Here is a 24127-nt window from a genome sequence, read left to right on the forward strand (position 1 = left end):
AATAATATGGGCCGTGTCTTACTTGTATCTCAATTTCCTAGCACAAAGCTGGAAATCCAGCAAGTGTTACACAATGGAGTGTGGAATCAGACAGAACTGAAGAGCGTTCCATGCAGAAGGAAGTACATGAGCAATGGCCTAGGTGTCAGGACCATATTTCAGAGATCTGCATGTGTGCAGTTTGGAAAAGATGGGGGAAAGGAGTGGAATGAAGGAAACAGCAAAAAGCGAACCTGGGGAGGCAACTTTAGAAGCGTGTGGAGGAGCTGGGTTTCATCTTGTGTGGTTTGGGGACTCACTGGAGATTTTATGCTAGGGATTGACAGTGTGAGTGGAGATGAAGACATGATTGACATGGATACAGAAGGTAATCGTGACAGCCTTGTTGACAGGATGAAGGAGGGCCTGGAGGACAGGAGCAAGTCTGGGATGACACTTAGGCTTTCAGGCTGGGCGGATAAAGATGCTATTTGCTAGAATAAAGAGCAAAGGCAATGGGTTTGAAGGCAAGGTAAGAAATTTAAGGCCAAATGGAGATGATCAGGAGATAATTAGAAATACAGAGTAGTAGGTTTCAAGAGAGAGAGGTCAGGGAGGGAAGCACAGATCAGTGGTCCATCATCAATGCATGGATGCTACAGGGTGTTCAGGACGAGGAAAGGGCCATGGATCACCTTCTGCCAGATGCTGGTACTCAATGAGGTGTCTAGGAAGGTACCCAAGAAAGCATGTTTCTGCATAGCTACATTTTTGTAGTTAGAAGATGACTTAGTCAGATAAATACAACTGTTACTGAGATGAAGGATATATAAGAAATACTAGATATACAGAATGGATTCTCTCTGGATCAGAAACCACTGCCAAATGAAACTCTGGGTTGCCCATGATTTCACGACCAGACCCACCAAGCTCCCTCACAGAGGGTAAGCATCATCATCCCTCTCCTCTTCCTCAAGTTTTCCTGCCTTGAAAGCACAAGTATTTGAAGATCATCCTCTTCCCATTGCTCTTCTAAAAAAAATCAGAGGAAAAAAAAGATGAGATGGCACAGCGGCCAGATAAAAAGTGCAGTTGAGAACAACGTATCTTCTGATGAGAGGCTCTTGACTCGCATGTGGGCCAGGAGTGGGCTGGTGCTCCGAGGCTGGCCATTTTTAAGCCACTCTAACAAGGATACCCTCAATTCCATGCCTCTGGGCCTTTGGATAACATTCTTAGGCATGGGACAACGAAAGTGACAAAGTGCACATTTCAAATCCTGCTGAGAGGAGACCTGGGCACTTCTTCGTAGTTGACAGTGACACACCTTGGGCAGCTGAGAGAGGCAGAGGGGTGGGGCAGGTGCCTGCCAGCCTGCTGCCCTGGCACCACGCGTCGCAAGAACTCGCGGAGATAGATGTAAGTTCCTCCTAATGGGATTTTTTTTTTTTTAATGAGTAAAAGAAAGGAAAAGAATCACTTTCAAACTAGATTCTATTGACATTAATAATACTCATTAAAAAAGATTCGCTATGGACATCTACATTCATGGAGCATTTGTTCAGGCTTGATTCCCATGAAATTTACATGTTTACCTGCATTCTGTTCCCTCAAGGGAAGGGTTCCTCTATCCCAGGGGTGGGGAATGAACCCGTGGGCCATATAAGGCCCAAGAAATCATTCGGTCTGGCCCTGCCAAGGCATTAGGGTTGCATTAATTAAAGGTTTGGCCAAATAGGGCAGGCTAATTTTTAAGTTGATCATTCTGTGTGGCCCGTGAATGATATTATAAATATTCACATGGCCCTTGGCAGGAAAAAGGCTCCCCACCCCTGCTTTAGCCCAACATTGACACATTCCTTTTAAAAGGCTAATTAATCAAACTTCTTTTGCACATGACTGGCCTTCCTCAGTTACCAATCTGAAAACCTTCATGTGGTAAAAAATGTTAGAAAAATGAATTCTCACACATACACAACCTTAGGAAGCCTTCTCCAATAGTCTCAAGCACAGTGAACCCACTGGCCCAACTCACCCATTTAAATCCACAGAAGCCCAGCTGACCTTGAAGAAAAGACAAATACCCATCTGACCTTGAAGAAAAGACAGGGTGACTCTCCCATAGAACCCTCACAGCAAGGGCTTTTCCTTCAGCATTTACTGGAGACCCCCAGCCCAACTACACTGCCTCTCAGATATCAGTGCCTTTTCTTGACCAGAAATAGAGCCTCAAGTCTAATGTGATCTGAACAACAATGAGAGAGAGAGAGAGACAGAGAGAGAGAGAGAGAGAGAGAGAGAGAGAGAGAGAGAGAGAGAGTCAGTCAAAAGGAACCTGGGAAAATGGAGAAGGAACTTCCAGAGACCAACATGGACCTAAACTATGGAAGACAGTGGTCTCACTTCTCACCACACACCCCCTGTGCTTTCTGATGAAGGGAAGTCAGACTACTAGTTTTCACTTTGTAACATGAATGTGTGCAAAGCACATGCTGCGCCATGGAGACGGTCTTCAGTTGGCAAAGGGAATCACGGGGAGGAAGAAAAGTAATTCATTTTTACAACTCAAACCAACATGCACTCAGGATCATTCTTACTGAGAGGGATGGGTCCAGGATAAGACAGAACACAGGCTTGAGTTGTAACTGGTGGACAGGCTTGATGGTATCATGCCACTGTCCCCTTCCTACCTGCCTCCCCTCCAATTTGTTTCCTTGGTAGTGGGCCAGTTGGGCCCAATAGAAAAGATTAAAAAAATATAAAATAGGTTAGGTATCAAGGAGCTCGGGTAAGCCAAACTAGATTCTATACTCCCAAAGGACTGAAAAGGTACCTGTATTTTGACATGTTTAGTCATAGATTTTAGGTCTCTAATGAAAGGCAGCTGCATGAATGGTGAATGCTGAGCATCTGCTGATGGCCCCCAGATCCACTCTCTACCCCCAGTGATCCTGCTTGGTTCTCTGGGCACCAGTGTCACTAATCATAACATCTAGGGGCTCCCTTTCTTTTGGCTTCTGGCTGAGTTTGGTTTCAGAAGGACAGGAAGGTCAAGGTATTTCCTGCCCTGGCTTCCTTCTCCTGGGTCGGTGTGGGCTGCCTTTCTTGTTTGAATGAAAGTCCTATGAAATGGTTCTCCCAATAACAGCCTTCTCTGTCTTCGGTTCTGGTATCTTCTCCCTCCCCTTTCAGGCCTACAGGTGGTAACAGTGCCACTGTGATTGGCCCTGGGGAACTGGGAAGGGAGGTGCACTGTTCCAGGGGTGCCCTCAGCCCTTGCCCGCATCTCTGTACGTCGCTTTCTTATTAAAGAGGGTCATGTGTTTCCTGTTGCAATCTTGTGTTGCTCACTGAATATGCTTCAGCCTTCATGCGGCACCTTGTGAGTTCTCCCCTCTGTATTCTATGAAAACAAAGAGCTAAGTATTTTCCCCTCCAAATGGCTCAGGTGAATTGAAAGCTTCTAATGCATGCTTTTCTAAATAATCCAGTTGGGAAAAAAATACCATATTAGAAAGAGATCAAATAATGTCAGTTACAGGTCAAAGAATTCCTAATAAGGTTCCATAGAACACGGCTTAATAGAAAGAACACAGAGCTAAATTAGGTCAGAAGGCACCGGCATGAGTCTCAAATTCATCAATTACTGCATGACCTTGACAAGTCACTTAACCGCTCTGAACTTTAGTGTCCTCATATGTCAAAGAGATCATAATAGCTGACCTATGTATCTCACGGGGCTATTCGGGGGGACCCAGTGAATGATGGGCTTGAAAGTTGCAAGGAGTAGATAAGGATGTTCTCCAGTGTGGTCAGGAGGCTAAAATTTACCCAATAAATAAACAGGTAAGGTTCCCTTATCCTAGAGAGCCCTCAATGCACATCCACTCTTGTCCTGAAAATCGCAGTGACAAATACAAGCAGTGCAGTGTCAAGTTTGAGAGGTAGGCGCTGAAGCCAACTGCTTGGGTTTGCCATCTGGCTCCACCACAGACTAGTTTGGAAACACATCCTGACCTTGGTTAACAACAGAATGGGGATAATGACTGATCTTAACCTCACACTGTGACTCTGAGTCCTAATGAGATAAGCTGTGTCAGGTTCGCAGACAGTGTCTCTACATAGAAGTTCTCCATCTGTGTTAGCCTCAAGCCCTGGAGGTGGAGAGAGCACCTCAATAAACACACGGGCGTGCAGTGGCTCAGCATTTAGCTTTTGGAGTCAATGACTCACGCCTTGGAATATTTACTCACATATTTACTAACTGTAAGTTTTCCTAAGTCTTCGTTTTTGGTTTTAAAAATATATATATTTTTATTGATTTCAGAGAGGAAGGGAGAGGGAGAGAGAGATAGAAATATTAATGATGAGAGAGAATCATTGATCAGCTGCCTCCTGCATGCCCCACACTGGGGATCGAGCCCACAACTCGGGCATGTGCCTTGACTGGGAATCAAACCATGACCTCCTAGTTCATAGTTCAATGCTCAACCACTGAGCGACACTGGCTGGGCCCTAAGCCTTAGTTATTAAAATCAGTGTAGTTACATGTGCATTACAATACAATATAGGATATTGTAAGCACTAAATAAGACGCATGTGACATGTCAAACATTATGCTGGCCACAGAATAACCACTCGCTTAAGATGTCATTACCATTTGGTGTTGCTAAACTCACAAATCCCCTTCTTGGTCTTTTTACCCTTCACTTCTTTTGCAATGTGAAGTCTGCAAAGAGGCTGGTTTATGTTAAAGATATCTGCAAGTTCAAAGACAGGAAATTAGGAGAAGCAGAAAAATGGAACCACATCCGTTTAGGGGCTGGGCCTGTCTTTGCAAGGATGACACTGCCTCAGCACAAGCAGCAGTTCGCCCCCTGCAGGACCCAGGGCGAAGTGCAGCTCCTCTGGGTGCTTGCCTGTGGCCCTGGCAGGCATGTCAGCAAAGCCCTGCGCTAACACGTGTACAGTGTGTGTGTGGGGTGTGTCCTGTGGGTCAGGCAGGCGGCTGCGGTTAGTCAGCAAGGGAGATACGATGCCCGCCCCTCGCTGCTGGCAGGGAAGGCATGTTTATGTGAGAACAGGGCCTTCTCATGTTACAGAGGACGGGTCACAAAGCACCCCGAGATCACTTAACTCGTAACTTAAGATTGTGCCTCTGGAGCGAGACTACCTGAGTTGGAATCTTGGCTTTGCTTCTGCCTCCGGGCCTCGGGCGCGTTGTTTTAGCTCTTTATGTCTTGGTCCCTCTCCTATAAAATGGGGGTGCCCATAGAACTGGCATCGGATGCTTGTTGTGAAGATTAAAGGAGCTAACTCCCGCACAGGGCTTAGCCAGTGCCATAAGTGTTCGTTATGATGACCAAGATAAGTCGTGTTTTACTACCAGAGGGTGCGACTTGTGGAGAAAACGGATATGCCCTTAGATTAGAGCACAAGGCTTGGCAAGCCACAGCCTAAAACCACAGGTCAATCCAGCCCTCACCTCCTTCCAGAAACAAAGCCTTAAAAAGTTTTTTAAATAAATAAAGCCATCCTTGTTCACGCTACAGTGGTAGAGTTGATAGTTGCGACGGGGACCGCACGGACGCAAAGCCCTAAGTGCTTACTACCTGGCCCTTAACAAAACACACACACACATTTGCGGACTCCTGGTAAGACAACTACTACTAACACATTTTTCTCAAGAGAGACGACCGTCTGTTTATCTGTGCTGGGAAATATGTTGATTCTCCTGTGCTTGCACTGTGTCAAGTGACGGAGCGGCTCTGCCAACGAGCCAACGCGGGAGACCCTGGAGGGCTGCTCGGAGCACGCCCCGCCCAGCGGTTCTGCTTACGGGAAGCAATGAGCATGAGGATGGTGATGCTAATCTACTTCTAGGAAAAATAAATGTCCTATGATTTTCCAGCAGCGCTCATGGGTTTGCACTGTTCCATCCTCCTTTCCAATGGGCTTCCACGGTCAACAGTCACATATGCTTGAATGGCACCGGCTGGGGTGCACCTGTGAGGGGCCTGGGAAAGGGACTCTGTGAAGCCAGCTGAGCTGTGAAAGGGTCTGAACTCTCACCCTGACCTACCTCACACCGGGACAGAATCAGGCCTTGGCTGTCATATTTGTAAACAACCAAACTCTATTTGGTTAGAAACAAAAGCTGCTTCTTAGAGAGATATGTACTTTATGTTTCTGTTTTGTTCCTTTTTAAGATAGAGAATGGAGGACTTAAACAGTTTCCAAAGGTCAAGAAAGGTCGTTGCATCTTATGAAAGTGCTTGGCAGCACCCCCTCTGGTTTCTTCTTGCACCCGCGTCTCCTCAGCTTTGAATCTAGGGTGGACACTGCGGTCAGGCATGAAAGCAGAAACCCCAACATTAGCGATACATATAAATTCTGAGAACCATCCTGGATTGTTTTCTGAATTACATGTAGAAGCCTATTTATGTGTATCTGCGGAAAACACCATATAGGATATCAAACCTTGCAAATTTAGTAATAAGATTGAAAGTAGATAACCACTGACTGCTCCTTAATTCATCTGCACATACATTTTTTGATTATCACTCAGGTGGGAAAATGATGGGTGTTGGACAAGAAGAAAGACAAAAAGAATGCTTTATCACTTTAGAAATGAAAGCTGTAAGTGGAAGAAATAATCGAATCCCAGGAAAGTTTACGCACACAGAAGAGCAGCCAGTGATGTTTGGTAAAGTCAATGATTATGGTAATGAAAAGCTTCAGGTGAATTTATGAATGAACAGGAAACAGAGGTGTGAGGTTCGCCCAGATACCACAGACAGAGGAGTACCCTGGCGGCATTAGTACAGATAAAACAGGCGACCAGGAGAACATAAATACACAGCTTTTCCCTCTTTAAAACATCATGTCTTGGCCCACAGATTTTACAATTATGATTTTTGCAAGCGAGGAGGCACACACAGAAAGCAGTGGCCGGATTTGTAAGAACCCTCATTCTAAAATAATTTTCACCTACATATAACCCAATACAGTCCTCTTCCTCTCATCTTCAATTAATAACAAAGGGGCTAGCTGAAGGTTCAACAAAGAACCATGCACAGTAAGATATAATACATTCCGTCTGTGTAGAGGATATTCCATTTGTTCTGCATAAAAAGCTGAAGGAGGCTGCCTGGTCCTACTTTTCACTCCGCTTACAATATGCGCACTGTTAATGCGGTCGTGAGACACAGAGAGGGTGGCAGGCTCCGGCGCTTCATTTGGGTACACATTTTGGCTCAGTCATTTACCATCTGTGTGACCTTGAGCAAATTACTTAATGTCTCTGTGTCTCCATTTCTTCATCTGGAGCAGAAATAACCATAGTCCCTAATACCACAGAGTGTTGTTATAATAATTAGATGAATAAATGCAAGTGAAGTGCCTCGAATGTGTGCCTCACGCACAGTGTCTCATAGCTGTTGGTTTTATTATGTTTCTTCCCTTTGTGAGTTCCATGTGCTAGGTGTAGTGAGCTGAATTGTGTCCCTCAAAAACATATGTTTAAATCCTCACCCCCAGGACCCGTGAACGGGAATTTATTGGGAAATAGGATCTTTGCGGATGTACTCAAGTTAAGATGACATCCTATTGGGTTAGGGTAGGCTCTAATGCCAAAGGCAGATGTTTTTATAATGGAACTGAGAGGAAGATTTTGAAACAGACACAGCGAAGACAAGTCAGAGATTAGAGTGATGAAGACCTGAGCCAAGGAACCCCCAGGATGGCCAGGAGTCCCCAGAAGCGAGGGAGATGAAGGAGGCATTCTCCCTTAGGGTCTTGGGAGGGCTCGTGGCCCTGCTGACGCATTGCTTTTGAACGTCCAGCCTCCAGAACTGTGAGAGAATAAATGTTTGTTATTTTAAGCCACCAAGCATTTGCTACTCTGTTATGGCAGCCACAGAAAATGAACACATCGGGTAAACTATGGGCATTTGTGGAAGGAGAGAATGAGGAAACAAAAGGAGAAACCCTAGTAGGTGGGAGAGGACTTCTGAGTGGCTTATTGGGTGTTCTTGGAGTTTAGTTATTTCGCAGGGTCACCTATTTTCATGTGGGACCAGGTCTGGGCAGCAGGGTGGGGTTGGCAGACAGTTCTCCTAAGTGAATGTGAACACCTCACACAGCTTTGTGCCCTGTAGAGCTGTGCTGTTAACTCAGAAGCCACTTGTCATAGGGGGTTATTGACATGTAAATTTATTGAAATGAAATAAAATTAGGAATTCAGCTTCTCTCCTACCAGCCACAGTTGGCCCACTGCGCTGTGCAGATACAGAACATCCCATCATTGCATGCGGTGCTGTTGGGTGGAGCCAGGTGATCTTCTAATTGTAATAGGGTTTATTTAGGAGGCAAGTGAAACAGACAGACAGGTTGTATAGACAAAAGGAAGGTTTCCTACTCTTGTGATATGGGCAGGCAACTCCATCATTTATTGAAAGAAAAAGAAAGAGTGAATATGGGACAACTGACCCCCGGACAGTTGTTCCCAAGGCAGGTCTCACTTGTTGAGTGGTCATTATTTTCTTCTGCAAGCCACCTCCATCACTGCTTTTCTGTCCGTTGAACAAAGGGTACTGCATTCAATTATTGTAGACTGAATATTAGAACAGCTGAAAACTAACCTATATCCAATGCCAGGCAGTGCCACGGAATGGTGTGGCTGGCTTTACCTTGATCTGGTTGAGATACACCCCGAATTGAACTGGTTAATACTTTGGTCCCTTAATACAGAGAAGGAGGGAAACGCTACAAAGCGACAAATGAGATCAAGAAATCCGTGAGCTACAGTCTCTCCTCCTCTTCAGATCTAATCATACAGATGAATAAATTGCTATAAAAAATACCAAAAATAAAACTAAAAACAATGACTGAATCATTTTTTCTTAATCTCATGTACTCTGTGTTCAGGTAGCAAGAAATTTAATTCCAGTCGGACCAGTCTCCTGTGATTTTTTTCCCTTTTCATCTGAGATATTTTTAATGCTCAGAGGCATTATAATAGAAAAGCATGTATTTTTGCCTGGTTTATACCCATCATCCTTACCATTACAACAAGACAAAAGCATTAAAGTAAAATTAATCATGTCAAAGGATTTTAGCAAAAACAAGGGAGACCATGCATAAAGCATCGCTTTGTCTAGTGTGAAGTCACGCTCTGATTAAAAACATATAATGAAAGTGAAAGGGATACATCATTGCCTTAGCAGTGGGGTTTTCGGAAAGCACTTTGCCTTCTCAACATAAAAATGTGGGGAAGATTTCAGTCTTGGAAGCTCACAATGGTTATTGTCCTAGCTAAATAACTGGAATTCAATGTTATATTTTAAAAAAGAAATGAAGACTTAATGACCAAAGGAAGCATGCCAGGAGGATTAATAATTAGCACTCACTGTAAGAAGCGGTAGTTTGCCTTGACATCCGGACAGAGAGGAAGAAAGTGTCTGCTCAGCACTGCCCTTTCCCAAAGCCTCCTTAAGGCCAGCTAACGTGGCCAGGCTCTTAAGGCATCTTCTATGAAGCACAACTGTTTGGTCCATCAAGAGCAATATAATTAACACATATTAAGGAATGTACTCATTTGGTGTATGATGAACAAAGCCAACATTTCTAACTGGCCGGAGTGTCCTGAGAAGCAGAGTTGGGTCCTAACTCCACCACAGTCATCCCACGGGCCTGGAGACACCACCAGCGTGCCTTTTGCACTTGGCCTTCATTACTCCTTCATTTTGATAAAGGTGTTTGCATATGACAGTCACTCACCCCAATTATATTTTCACTTTTTGACTGTAATCTTAAAAGTCATTTCGATTCTTTTTAATGAAGTGACTCTAAATGTTAAAATTTATTCTGTTCTATGGGAGTTATATGTATTATATAATTTACATCTATATATATTTGCACAACCATATTATAGCTATATAATAGTTCATGCATAATAAATAGTAAAACTAGTGAAATTATATAAACTCAAACATATTTAAACTATTTGAGGAGAGACAAAACTTGGAAAATTCCACCCCAAATGCATTATAATAATACTAGAGGCCTGGTGCATGAAAATTCATGCACTGGAGGGGGGTGTCCCTCCACCCGGCCTGCCCCCTCTCACAGTCCAGGAGCCCTCAGGGGCGGGAGGCAACCCAGCAATCAGGGGGAGTCAATGCCCCATCACACCTCTGCTGCTGCCACTGCCGGCAGCGCAAGCCTCGGGTGGCCCTGGGTGGCTGGGCAGCCACCATCTGAGGCTTGCCTGCACCTCAGGCTGGCCCTGGGTGGCTGGGGGGCTGAGGGGACTGGGAGACTCTGGAGGCAGGCATGCGGCAAGGCCACCATCTTATGGCTGTGGGCGCCGCCATCTTTGAGGGCCTGGCAATCAATTAGCATATTCCCTCCTTATTGGCTGTGGGTGCCGCTATCTTTGAGGGTGGGGCAGTCAATTATCATATTCACTCCTTATTGGCTGTGGGCACTGCCATCTTTGAGGGTGGGGCAGTCAATTAGCATATTCCCTCTTTATTGGCTATGGGCATCACCATCTTTGCAATGGTGTGAGGGCCAATTAGCATATTCCCTCTTTATTAGATACTAGTTGAAATGCATTTTTAAACTTTTCCTTTGATGTAGAGGCACCTCACCTTCTCTTCTCCACGAATAAGGACCAGTCCTGATAACAGAGTCACACTGAAGAGACAGAAAGATGCACAGAGAAGCCCTCTCCTCTGCTAGTAAATGCTCTTTGGAAGAGTGAGAATATTTTACATGTGACAAGAAAAGTGAACCAAATATTTGTTGTAACAGAAGGGTGCAATGCAATGATTAGGGCTATTAAACAAATATTCTGATTGCCCTACCTTCTGAGAGTTTGGGCAGATTACATTTCTCTACACACTCTGAGGTGAGGTGTGGCCAAGGGATTTGTTTTTGACAATGAAGCATGTTAGTTCAGGGGAGGAGCTCAACAAGTGAGTGTGAAATTGTCCTTTCCTGTGCCAAGGCAACAGTGACAGGCCAAATCATGGAGTTTCCATGAACCTGAATACTGGAAGGAGAAGATGTGCAACAGAGACCCCAGCTAACCTACCATGGCTGTGTGATGTTAAAAGAAATAAATCTTTACTTAGAGAAGCCACTAAGATTTGGTGATTGTTTTATGCCAACTTAACCTAGCTTAGCCTAATCTGACTCATTCAGGCACTGGTACCAAGAGTGCCCAGTGGCTGATGACAAGGACATTGATTTCGCAGGGTGGAGGATGGAAATGCACATCACGGCACGGAGAACCACTTGGTGGTCTGTGATTTGCTCTTACTTGGATGGCTAATCAGTTATTTAGTGAACTTCCACCTCCAAGAGGAGAGGTTGCAAAACAGAATATCGGTGGTGTGCATTGTTTGCTGTTGGCTGCACTTGGCAAGATCTGCAAAAAAAAAGATGACCACACACACACACACACACACACACACACACACACACACACAACTGGCTCATTTATAAGCTGGATTGCAAGGAAACAGAGTCCGAAAACCTAGCAGTGTGCAGCACTGGAAGAAGCAATGCTTTTCAACCTCACCGGGTAACGGATTTTGGTTTTATGTATCATATACAAAATGAGAAGAAATTTGAGAAAAACAGGTTAATTAAAACTCGGCTTACTGACAATAACAAAATTGAAGATATGGCTTTCAGAGTAATTTCACCGTGTTAGAGTATCTTAGCAGAAAGTCCCAATGAAGGGTGAGATACCCAGTAAACTCTTGTAACTCAGGGGAAAAGAGTACAAAGGGACCTGTTTCATTAAAGCCTGGTAGATATGTGAATATATAGATAGAATGTCAGGGGGTGGGGGGAGAAAAATGGGGACAAGAAAGCAAAGGAAAAGGCAGTCTAAGAAATATATTTGGCAAGAGGTTTAACTGCCCAAAGACCTCCCAGCCGGGACTAACAGACTTCACCATTGTCCCCTAAATGTCTACAGACACGACATGTTCTTAGAAAACCCTTCTACTCCCAGGAAGATCATATTCTCAGGTTCATTCCAGATACAGCCAAGGAGGATAACGGGAGGAGAATCTCCTGCAAGGTGTAATCAGGGACCATGGCGAACCAAGGACATGGAACAGAATTAAGGAGGGCCCCAGTCAACCTTGCACAGGCACTCTTCAAAATGTCTATTTGCTGGGATTGCTAAATTGCTCTGTTCTTTCCAAATTAAAGTGTTTACTGTGCAGATCCTGCCCTCCACCCATCACTGTGCATCATGTGTGAGGGGACGAGATAATATGTGTTTTAGTTTGTTTCCAGATCAAATGAACCTAATACTGGGATAATGGTCCATCACCCAGAGATGGACACTGGGCTTAATGATTAGGGATGAGCTCCCCCTTGGAGGAGGAGTGAGTGTCCTTTGAGCATGGCATGGAGAAGACAGGGAACATCTGATGTCCAGTGGGACAGATTACGGCGGGCGCGTTGTGTTGTCCATCAAGTGCTCCCATTCTCTTCCTCCTGAACCTGGTAAGTTTATAGTTCCCAGCCCCCTTGAAATGGGGTGTGGTCCTTTAATTGAGCAGAACTGATAAATGTCACTTTTAATTGCCAGTCCAAGATGCTGCCGCATAGTCTGGTCCCAGCTACATTATGGATGAAATGCAGGTAAAGATGGAGCCCCATAGGCCTGGATCCTTGAATGACTCTGACAAACAGATGCCCTCTGACAACCTGCCCAGGACATGTAGCATGAAGAACAAATACATATTTTGTTGGTTTAAGCCCCTGAGATTTTGGAGTTGTTACCATAGCATAACCTAGCCCATCCTAATACACATAAACTCCATGCCAGAAATAGAAATTTCATTCTGAATCAAAAGTATGTCTTCTTTCTCAAACTATTGATGATAAGAACAGAAGATAAGATTCAATCTTCTGCCCAGCTGGTGTGACTCAGTGGTTGAGTATCGACCCATGAACCATGAGGTCCACAGTTCAATTCCTAGGCAGGACACATGCCCTGGTTAACTCCTTCTCAACCTTAAGTTCTCAGCTTAAATGCCACGTCATTGGTGATATTCTCCATGACTTCTAAACTAGGGCAGGTTCCTCCATTTCAGTATCTTGTATATTCTATATCCTTTCTTCAAAGTACTATTGCATTTTGTTATTATATACTAGAGCAGCCGTGGGCAAACTACGGCCCGTGGGCTGGATCCAGCCTGTTTGAAATGAATAAAACTAAAAAAAAAAAGACCATACCCTTTTATGTAATGATGTTTACTTTGAATTTATATTAGTTCACACAAACACTCCATCCATGCTTTTGTTCCGGCCCTCCGGTCCAGTTTAAGAACCCATTGTGGCCCTCGAATCAAAAAGTTTGCCCACCCCTGTACTAGAGGCCCGGTGCATGAAATTTGTGCACTCAACGGGGAGGGGGTGGTGCCCCACAGCCCAGCCTGCACCCTCTCACAGTCCAGGAGCCCTCAGGGGATGTCCGACTGACGGCTTAGGCCTGCAGTGGGCCTAAGCTGGCAGTCAGACATCCTTAGAGCTGCCGCAGAGGCAGGAGAGGCTCCCACTACTGTCACTGCACTCACCAGCCATGAGCCCGGCTTCTGGGTGAATGGCACTCTCTCTGTGGGAGCGCACTGACCACCCAGGGGCCAGCACTTGCATTGAGTGCCTGCCTGCTGGTGGTCAGTGCGTGTCATAGCAACTGGTCATTCTGCCGTTTGGTCAATTTGCATATTAGCCTATTATTATATAGGGTTGCTATCTGGGATTGTTTATTAATGCCTGTTCCCTCCTAAACTTTGAGCTTAATAGAGGTATGATAATATTTGCTTTGACTTAGCACTAAATTATCTCTAATTAGAACAATGCCTGCTACCTAGAATATATCAATTATATTTGTTGAATGAATGAAATGTGTAAAGTAAGAGGGTTGGGCAAAGAGATCTTTTAATTTTTCAGTACTTACAGTCAATGATTTGCCAAACTTAGTCTGCAACTTGCTGAGGAATGACACAGAGCAAATTTAAGCAGCCCATGTAACTCATACCTCCTTCACATCAGACTCAGCAGCAAATACTACAGCTTGTGTGTAAAGGAGGCATCACAATTATTTGTACACATGCTATTCTTTGGAGAAAAGGAAATTGCTATATTCAAGGGAGATGAAAATCAGAAATAAAGTCAACTGGTTTTTCTAGGTACCAACTTCTTTAAAATACAATATTTGGAATGACCAGCACACATATTTAAAAAATCTATGAAGAATCCACTAATGCACTGGTGCATGAATATATAGCAGCAAATAATTCAAGAAATATAGCAATGTGTAGCCATGTATCTCAAATTAGAATTGAGCTCATTGAAGGTAAAATTAGATGCTAACATACTTAAAAAGTCCAAACACAATTCTCTCTCCTTTTTCTTTGTCCAAAGTCATGGAAACAATTACTCCAGGAACTAAAATAAAAAGTTCCAAGCTAAGAGAGAGCAACTACCATGCTATTGTGAACAGTTCTTTAGATCACTGTGTTTTCACTAGCAGAGGGGTGATCTCTACTCTCAAGTCTTAAGCCTTGAACCTATCCTAACAATTCCTTTAAAAAGTCCCATACTGTATGGTTCTTGGTGAACTCTCCAGCCCCACCACATACTTCCCCTTAGCACATGTATTGCAATTGACTCCTTAGGCTCCTAAGAAGAGAGATGATCATATGCACATTCTACCATCCAGCACAGTGGGGTATTCAATAACTGTGTGCCACGTGAAGGAATGAGGTCTGTAAATAAGTTGAAATCCTGCCCAGGCATTTTCAGAGTCATTCTGGAAGTACCTCACTGTTTTCTGCGGTTCTCCTGCAACGAGTAATACACTATTTATGGACTCTACCTACCTGCCTAGAAATTAAATGAAATAAAATAATTTGTGGCTTTCGGTTCTTATTAATTAAGATAATATGAGCAAAGGAAACCCACAGGTATAAAAACCTCTACTGAACTTACTTTTTATTTCCTTCTAAACAAACAACCGTAAGAAACGATTATTAATTTTTGATGAACTTGACTTGTCCCCTAATATATCCTCAAAGAACAGCAAATGAACTGAAATCAAGGAAGAGGAGGGACAAGAAAAGAAGTCCAATTGAATGTATCGGTGTGCAGGTTTATTACTCCCTGAGTAAGCAGCAATTAAAACATTCTTCATTGCTCAAATGTTGGATATGATCAAACCTATACTTAGCTTTTGGAACTGAAGCTCAATTTCTTATGGAAGATTTGTTTTTTCTGTATTTTTCCTTTAAAACTTATGGAAAGTATATTTTTTAAAAAGTGTGAAGTGTGCACCAGCCTCTGATATGTATATATACTGATTTCAGAGAGGAAGGGAGAGATAAAAACATCAATGATGACAGAGAATCATTGATCAGCTGCCTCCTGCACACCCCCTACTGGATATCGAACCTGGAACCCAGGCATGTGCCCTTGGAAGGAATAGAACTGGGACCCTTCTGTCTGCAGGCTGAGCCAAACCAGCTGGGGCCAGCCTCTGATCTTTGTGACTCTCCTACAACCAATTAATGCCCCCCCCCCCCGCCCCCCCAGCTCCAGGACCCTTCCTGGAGGTGATCAAGTTAACGGTCCTCCATGGGCTAGAGAAGACAACCCAGAGAACTTCTAAACAATGGTTTCCTTTATTTTCTTTTTAAAAATGTTTTTATTGACTTCTTTTAGAGACAGGAAGGGAGAGAGATAGAGGGATAGAAACCGCAATGTGAGGGAAACATCATTGATTGGCTGCCTCCTGCACGCCTCCTACTGGGAATCGAGCTCTCAGCCCGGGCATGTGCCCTGACCAGGAATCGAACCCATGACCTCTTAATTCATAGGTGATGTTCAACCACTGAGTCACACGGGCAGGACTCCTTTATTTTCTATGACTTAAAAATACTAGTTCCCAAATCCTTGCACATCAATAAGAAGGCAGAGTTACAAAGCAAAGGAAAGGGAGAGGGAAAAAGGCATTTCCCCTGCCTCTAGCAGAGGGAACTAACAGTCTTTCTAACAGCTCTCTCAATGTCCATTGTGATGTTATTAGCGGGAAGTCATTGTTGGCACATGGAAGGATAAACCTATATTTTGAAATCCCCTTTCCTGTCATTGCTCAGAGAAAGCAAGAAGCAAGTAAGGTCTCTGATCTGAAATGTAGGACAAAGGAAGTCAGGTCCTTGGAAACACTGAAAAGCAAGTAGAAATGACAGCCCCGCAGCGCTCTCCTGGGGAGGAAGGGAAGCTGCCCCCACACTTGAACTTCCTAGATACTTTGAGACGTAAGGAACACAGGACAGAAAGTACGCAGGAGCTGGGGAGGTTTGGCTTGGTATTTGCACCAAGAATTTAGGGCCTGCAAAGTGCAGGAGGCACGCTTTTTGCATTGGCCATTTTAGTATTCATGTCTCCTGCACTGCTTTCTAATAAGTTAAGAATGAAACGGGAGACTGCGTGCAGGAGTGAGAAATGCAGGAAAAGCAGTCCCGTAAAATAGAAATGAATGAAAGTGCATCTGCACTTCCCGTCTATTCTCAACAGTCAGGAGAACAACAATGCCGATTTCATTGTTACTACTGAACACTTCACTTACAAAAGGACTTTCTACTCACTTGTACATGTTATTTTTCTTTTTAAAAAATATTTTTATTGATTTTTTACAGAGAGGAAGGGAGAGGGATAGAGAGTTAGAAACACTGATGAGATAGAAACATTGATCAACTGCCTCCTGCATGCCCCCCACCGGGGATGTGCCCACAACCACGGTACATGCCTTTGACCGGAATCGAACCAGGGACCCTTCAGTCCGCAGGCTGATGCTCTAGCCACTGAGCCAAACCGGTTAGGGCTACATGTTACTTTTCAATGTGTTTTTTTTTTTTTTTTTTTTTTTTCTGACAGAGACTGGGGAGCTTTGTCACTGTTCTTGAGATTAATTTTATAATGTTTTATTAAATGATTTTTCCAAAGAGGAGGACAAAAATGCAGTCTGTGCCAGCATGTTACCCAAACAGTCTTTACCATGACAGCAGTTGTTCTTGCTGTTCGGGTGGGCCACACCACTGGTTAGCTGATTGTTGAATTTTGTTTCCTTTATATTATAGAGTCCTATTTTTTTTCATTTCTATTCACCTCCACTCGATTCGATGATCTAACTGTTTATTATTACCATAGTGTTTCTAAAATAGAAGTTACATAATGGGATCAGACTTAAGGGAAATGATGGCTGGCCTTCCTTTTAATTCTGTTCTGTCTGTGGACAGCACAGCTCCCGCAGTGGGGTTGGGCTCGCCTCTTTCTAAGGGAGCATGTCTGTGCGACAGGCTGTGAAACACTTGCTCAGGCCAAGTGGCAGGGGACCCTAAGATTCTGAGGCCCTCGCTAACCTCGGGGTTTGGGGTTTTGCTTGTTATTGTATTTGTTAGTTTATATGGAGCCGGTCATTCAATCACTCAGCCGACCCCAAACCCGGAACTGGGTCCCTCGCCTCCCTGCCAACTAGCGGAGCAGTTGTTCCGGGTCAAAGGTGAGGCAGCGGGAAGCCCTGCTATCCTAGTGCGTCTCTGGATTTGGGGAGAATTGGGCTATTTTCTTATTCCAATGAGAAACATTTCTTCATTTATCACTAGATGGTCCAAATAGTGTGGAAATCTTTCACTCTTTAGTCAACGTAGCCAAATCCAATGCCTTAATTAAAAAACAACAACACTCAAACCCACAGCAGAAATCACCCAGATAAACTGTCTATATTTCTCCAACAAACCTGAAAAATATGCCTTCGCGTGGGGCCCCGCAGTCACAGCCCAGCAGGTAATAAACTCTATTTTTTTCAAGTAGAAGTCACTGGGCAATAAAGAGTCTGACTAGAGCAGACATTTATTTCAAAGCTATGGTTGTGCCTGAGTCTAGGAAAAAGGTCAAGATCTTTGAATCTGTTCACATGTAAGCACTTCCCTGTACATGAATGTCTATGTCCTTCCATGTCCGATGTGGTGCGTGGAGCCACAGATGCTCAGTCACCTTTACGCCTGAGTAGGTTATTACACGCAACACAGGAAAGCGATAGAAAACAGGCTCCCTGCCCCGGCGCAGCGAGGCCCGTGTGTGTCTGTGGTCTTCTCCTCTCTCTGTGGGGAGCTCGAGTGGACTGTACCTCTAAGGCAGAAGGGTCTGTGGGTCCTCGTGCCTATATTGCTGGTGCTGTTACAATAATAGCAACATACCTGCAGTGCACTGAGTTCATGCTATGAGCTAGGTCAGTGGTCGGCAAACTGCGGCTCGTGAGCCACATGCGGCTCTTTGGCCCCTTGAGTGTGGCCACGAAGTTTCAATCGCACTGTATGTGCGCGCCCGCATGTGGTATTTTGTGGAAGAGACACACTCAAGGGGCCGCAGTTTGCCGACCACTGAGCTAGGTGATTTACAAAATCACATTTTATTGAAAAAACACTCAATTTGTGATGATCTAATGAAGTACCCATGACTCAAGATGTGGGTATGGCTTGCTGAAAGGTCATAGACATGAGTTTGAACCCAGGCGTGACTGCATTAAGTTCATACTTTCTTAGTGCATCCCTCTAGTTGAGAGTTATGTCAGGCAGTGTAAAACATTTGAGTAGGGTGACTACATGTTCCAGTCCATACCTGCTCTCTCAGTGTAATGAATAGATCCCCATTTCATGCTCTAAGCTGGAGTGGGGAACGGCCGGCCTGCAGGCTATATTTGGTCAGGCCCTTCCAAGGCAGGAGGGGTGAGCCAATTAAATGTTTGACCAAATCCAGCAGGCTAATGTGTAAGGTGATAGTTTGGTATGGCCCTCGAGTGCCGTTATAAATATCCAGAAGGCCCCTGGCAGGAAAAGGCCCCCCACCCTGCTCTATAGTGTCCCAGTTTGGACAATAAGCTGGGTGATCACCCATCTCAGAACATGGTTCAAAATGGACACAGACTTTTCTGAGGTGCCGTTCATACCAGGCTAATGAATCTTTTTGCCTTTAATGAAGGCCTTCAAACAAATAGCACCTTGAACCTGGCCTGGCACGTCATTCACTGCAGGGTCTAATCTTCCCCATCCCTCAGCCTGCTTCTCTAGCAGCTCTCTTTCAGACCCTTTGTCCTTCCTAGCTCCTCCTCCTAGTAGTCCTGTCTCCTGGTGTGTAGGCTTTCTCTATTGGTCAAGTGTTACAAGATGAATTTAGTTTTACTTTAGCTTGACTTTGGCCATGCATTTACACATATTTAAGTCACCATTTTTGTCAAAAAGAGATGAAACGCCATTTTAAGGCATCTCTTAGTTTTCTTTCTTTCTTCCCCTTAATCTCACTGCTGCTATTCTGCCACTTCTTGACTGCAACCGTGTGGCTGGGTGTCCAGGAGCTTCCTCCTGTCACAGACCCAGGACAAGGCCACTGCAGGCTCGGGCGGGGGGGATGGGGGGAAGGGAGGGCGGGGGGGGGGGTGAGTGAGGGAGGGGGGCGGCTCCAAAATGCATTATTCAAGCCCCGCCTCACATGTCTTTGATCCTCGTCTGCTATTGTGGGCAAACTGCTATCCCGTTTCCACTATTTTAAAGAACTTGCAGTAAAAGGAAATGATTTTTTAAAAAACTGATAGACTATATAGCTGCTTAAAAGATACATGCAGCAAGAAAGCCTACCTCTCACTTTTGTTGGTTTTAAATGTACGGCTTTGATTTATGGATCAAAACTGCCCCTTCGTTATTTTATCTCCCGGCTCTGGGCAGTGCTGACAGCTAGAATGTGGTTTTATTGACCAGTGCAGCTGCTGTGCCCGCGAGGGGCCTGTGCCCACAGCCTGCTGCACGCGGAAGCAATGAGCTTGATTCCATGACTGAGTCAGATGGGGAATCGTAGCCGATATAACAGTAAGTTCCAGATCCCAGTGCCCAAGGCAAGAGGTTTGCTGTAAAACACAGTCGCCCTTAAGGAGGGAGGGCTAGGACCTTGGGTGGAAGTTTGAAGGCGCAACTTCATGGGCTTTGGGCTGCGACCATATCTGTCCATCGAAACTGGGGAGCGACAGAGGGGGGTGTTTCTCTAAACACCCAGTGCCCCAAACTAAAGATTAATGAGCAAAATGCCTAAAAAGCTAAAGAAATGAGACAGTGACTGAGGCAATGAACCAAACGACCAATTTGATGTGAGAAAATTTCCTTAGCGCTATTCGCCAACCTTCCACTTCCCGATGAACGAAACATCACTGCAGAGTTTCTTTTGGAAGATCGGGGTCACCTCCCCCTCCGCCTCAGCGCAGACAGAGACACTGCCGGGAGCCGGTCCATCCTTGCTGTTTCTAGGGACCTGGCATATATGGCATACTGTTCTTAACATGTTTGCTCACCTTCTTGGCACTATGTGTTTTAACCAAGGTCTCTGAGAAAGGTTGTTTCCCCAGGTAGGGATTTTCCCCTGAAGTTAGGGAGGGAATAAAACCCCTTAACTAAGTTCCAGGCGGGTAATTAATCACTTTAACTATGAACAATCATGCTTAGGCTACATAATCTTTACTCCCTGGAATGGAGATAAGAAACGCCCTAACCTTTGGAATAGAGATTGATAGGATTGAATCAACTGGTATAAATACAGATGTAACAAGACAACTGGCGACAGAACCTAGACACAGAACCTACACAGAACCTAGAGATAGAAGAACTTTGCTGGAGAGAACATGGCAAAAGATCCTGGACAGAAACTGGCCACAGAACCTAGAGACAGAACCTAGCGAGAGAACATGGCTGAAGAACCTAGAGACAGAACCTGGCTACAGAACCTGGATAGAACATGGCAAGAGAACCTGACTAGAACCTGGTGACTGAACCTGGCTGGAGAACCTGGACAGAACCTGGCTGGAGAACCTAGCGAGGGAACATGGCTACAGAACCTGGCTGGAGAACCTGGCTGGAGAACCTAGCAAGAGAACATGGACACAGAACCTGGCTGGAGATCCTGAACAGAGCTTCGCTGGAGATCCTGACCAGAACTTGGCTGGAGATCCTGGCTAGAGATCCTGGCTAGGCTGCTGATCAACTGAACACTGTCTCCGTGTCATTCCTTCTTTGCCGACTCCGTCCACACCTTTGGGGACCCCTGGACCTGCTGGGGTTGGACCCCAGCAAGACACAAATGCTCGTGGTGATGTTAGGCCAGTTTTAACTTAGCCCCCCCCCCCCCCCCCGACTCAACTACCTCCGTGGCCACCTGAGCAGCGTTCATTTAGTCTTTGACTCCAAACCCCCAGTGCTCTATACACAGACGTCCGAAGGGTAACAAATCAATAACATGTCTAATTTGATTAGCCAGGGTTTCCAATTCTCCAGACAGCTCTCACATGAAATCAACAGGTGGGTAAATAAATAAGGAAGGGCACTCACTTGTGAGAATTTTCCACGTCTTCTTTTCGTCGTCGTAGTACTGAACCAGGTTGCTGGGCAGGCGGTCCGGCCCGGGAGGCAAGCCTCCGACCAATAGCAGCATTTTCTTGTTCGAGCGAATTCTTCACCCAAAACAAAAGAGGAGATGAAGAAGCACATTATTGCAGAGCCTTCTGAGTAGCAACGAAATCATAACCATCAGAAGAATATTCCTTGCTTGCAGATTTCTATTTCATTTTTTCCTGTTTCTTCTCCCATTCGTGTCTCCACGATTTTTTTTTGAACCAAGCAGAAAAATGATCAGGAGAGAGGCATATCCCCATACTCGCAGAATAATAAGCTCCCTTTATGCAATTTGTTAGAAGTTCATTCTAGAACGACCTTTTTCTTATATTATCCCTTTAAATCATCCCTCTTTACAGCTGAGTACACATGAAATGCTCTGGAGTTGTACTAAGGTTAAGCATTAAAGTTGCATGTCAAAAATCGTATTAGTCAAAATCATTATTATAAGCCATTCTCCACTCAAAGAACCTTGAAAAAATTAAGGTTATGCAGGGAGTTTGTGAGCCAACTCTTTAATCACCCGGGGAACTTAAAATACAAGTTTGGTACAATTAGTAGCTCAGGGCTCACGGGGTGGGTGAGCCAGTCGGATGGGGACTTTTTATTTGTGTAACTTAGCTGAGCCTTTACCCCTTCCCAGCGCCCCCTCCCCTCTCTGCCCCGCCTGCCACCCCATCCTGGGGCGCTGCTGGCGACACAGCAGCACCAATCGGTGGAAATGAGACTGTGAGGTTGTTTGGAGCCTCCCCAGAGTGGAGCCCTGCCAGTGCTTGCCACTGCTCCAGCGGCAGCAGCCTGCTCAGCTGTGCAAAGTCACTCTAATTCCCTCCCTCTGTTTTCCTACCTTCTCCCCCAGGGGGCAACCACCGAAAGAAGTGACTACCCACCCATCAAGAGCTGGCAATTCGCTGCTATTCACCGTGACTGCGATTCCCAGTCTGCCCGGCAGTTCCTGAGAGCAGGCCTGCCAGTCTCAGATGCAGTAAAAGCTGTAAGAGGCACCCTGGCCAGCAGACGTGGCCTGATGGATGGATGCACTTCCTGGGGAGCAGGAATGGGCTGAGCACACTTGCCAGTGGAGCAGGGAGGGGAGGCCCAGACCCCTACAAGGGGCCTGCTGGTTTAAGGGGTGCTTTACATATAATTGACCTTTTCATCCACCTGAAAGGCTGAAGGTGGTGGTGAGAGAAACGGAAACCAGGATGGAAGGAAAAAGTCAATAAATACAAAAGGGTTCCTCTTAAATAGGATTCCAACCCGCAGGGCGGCTCTGATTCTATTGTTACGTATTCGGCAGGTCGCTCAGATTCAAGGACGCTTGGAGAAGCATGCCCTTGTGGAGAAGCAGTTTGTTGGTTAAGAACCTAACATTCGGACAGTTAACTTAAAACAGTTAATGGTGTTTCCGTGGGAAGGAAGGGAACAAGAGAATTCCTTTAATGAAACTCCGGTGCCATTGAATGCATTGTGTATGCCTCAGTAGGAAAAATACGTCTGAAGAAACTTCTATTAGGAACTCATGGGTAGGAGGGGCCACGCTTATAGAAGAATGCCTAACATAGGACCAGCTTGCAATATTAATTTTGCCACAAACAAAAAATACCTCAACTTCTTTGAATTTAAAGTACTTTGGATTAGTGCCCTTACAGACCAGTAGTTGGGAGATGAAAACAGAATTCAATAGCAAAGAGCTCCATAAATTGAGGGTTTCAATGATTGGGGTGGTTTGTCAAGAGGGGTTAAGGGAACTCAGTGTAGTAAGTATCTCATTTACTTTGAAGCGATACACACATAATTGATGTATCATATAATCTCCTAAATGCTTGGTTACAGAACTAATATAAGACTTTTTTATTATTATTATAGTTTTAGCCCAAATAAGCAGTGACTCTGTGAGAGAAGTCAAGATGATAAGAAATATTTTTTTAGGTTGCTGTCAGTTACCATGTGCAGACAGACCTGTTCAACTGCAAGTCACGATTCTGTGGCCATCGTGACATCACACATGTATGTGCTGCCAGACACAGGTGAGGGCAGATGGACCAATATCTGCCAGTGAGACACAGAGGAAAGAACTCAGTGAAGTGGTGGTGCCACCAGAGCAATATAATTTAATCCTTATCTTAATATTTAGATTAATATACTGCTTTTAAAATGTGGTTCATGAGTGACAAAGGGAGATAACTACATGGCTCAAGTATGTGTGCAAGGCCGTTTTATTCATTGATCAGGCCATCTTCCCTGGACCAATGCCACTGGTGATTTCCAACACCGACTTAAATGGACTATCTCTGCAGATGAAGACAGAATCTAGAGTCTTTGTCTTCTCTGCCCGAGTCATTACCATCTGTCCTCTAAGAACTGGACTGAGCCTACCAATATGAAAGCCACCAACAGTTGGCAAATGTAACCCCTATCCCACCAATCATGACATGATTCAAAGGGTTAGCTAGCATAGCAGCAAGGAAAGCTCTACACAAACCAGGATAAATCTCTAAACCACCCAGACCTCCCCCAGGAGCGTGAGGGGAATTACATGAAGTAAGTAAGGAAGTCCCACCTGCCCTCTGCTGTGCTGTGTGTGAGGGACCAGGACTGTGAGCGCATTATGTGTGGACTTC

General features: G+C 44.9%; 1 protein-coding gene across 1 annotated transcript in view; it reads right to left on the reverse strand.

The window, feature by feature from the left end:
• Positions 1 to 24127, reverse strand: part of KLHL14 (kelch like family member 14) — a 94989-nt gene that overhangs the window by 46045 nt on the left and 24817 nt on the right. Inside the window, exon 2 of the mRNA XM_036323646.1 lies at positions 21441 to 21562. Coding sequence (XP_036179539.1) covers positions 21441 to 21562 — 122 coding nt within the window. The remainder of the gene's footprint in view (positions 1 to 21440; positions 21563 to 24127) is intronic.

The sequence above is a fragment of the Myotis myotis genome, unplaced genomic scaffold (genome assembly GCF_014108235.1).
Source record: "Myotis myotis isolate mMyoMyo1 unplaced genomic scaffold, mMyoMyo1.p scaffold_m19_p_9, whole genome shotgun sequence".
NCBI lineage: Eukaryota > Metazoa > Chordata > Mammalia > Chiroptera > Vespertilionidae > Myotis > Myotis myotis.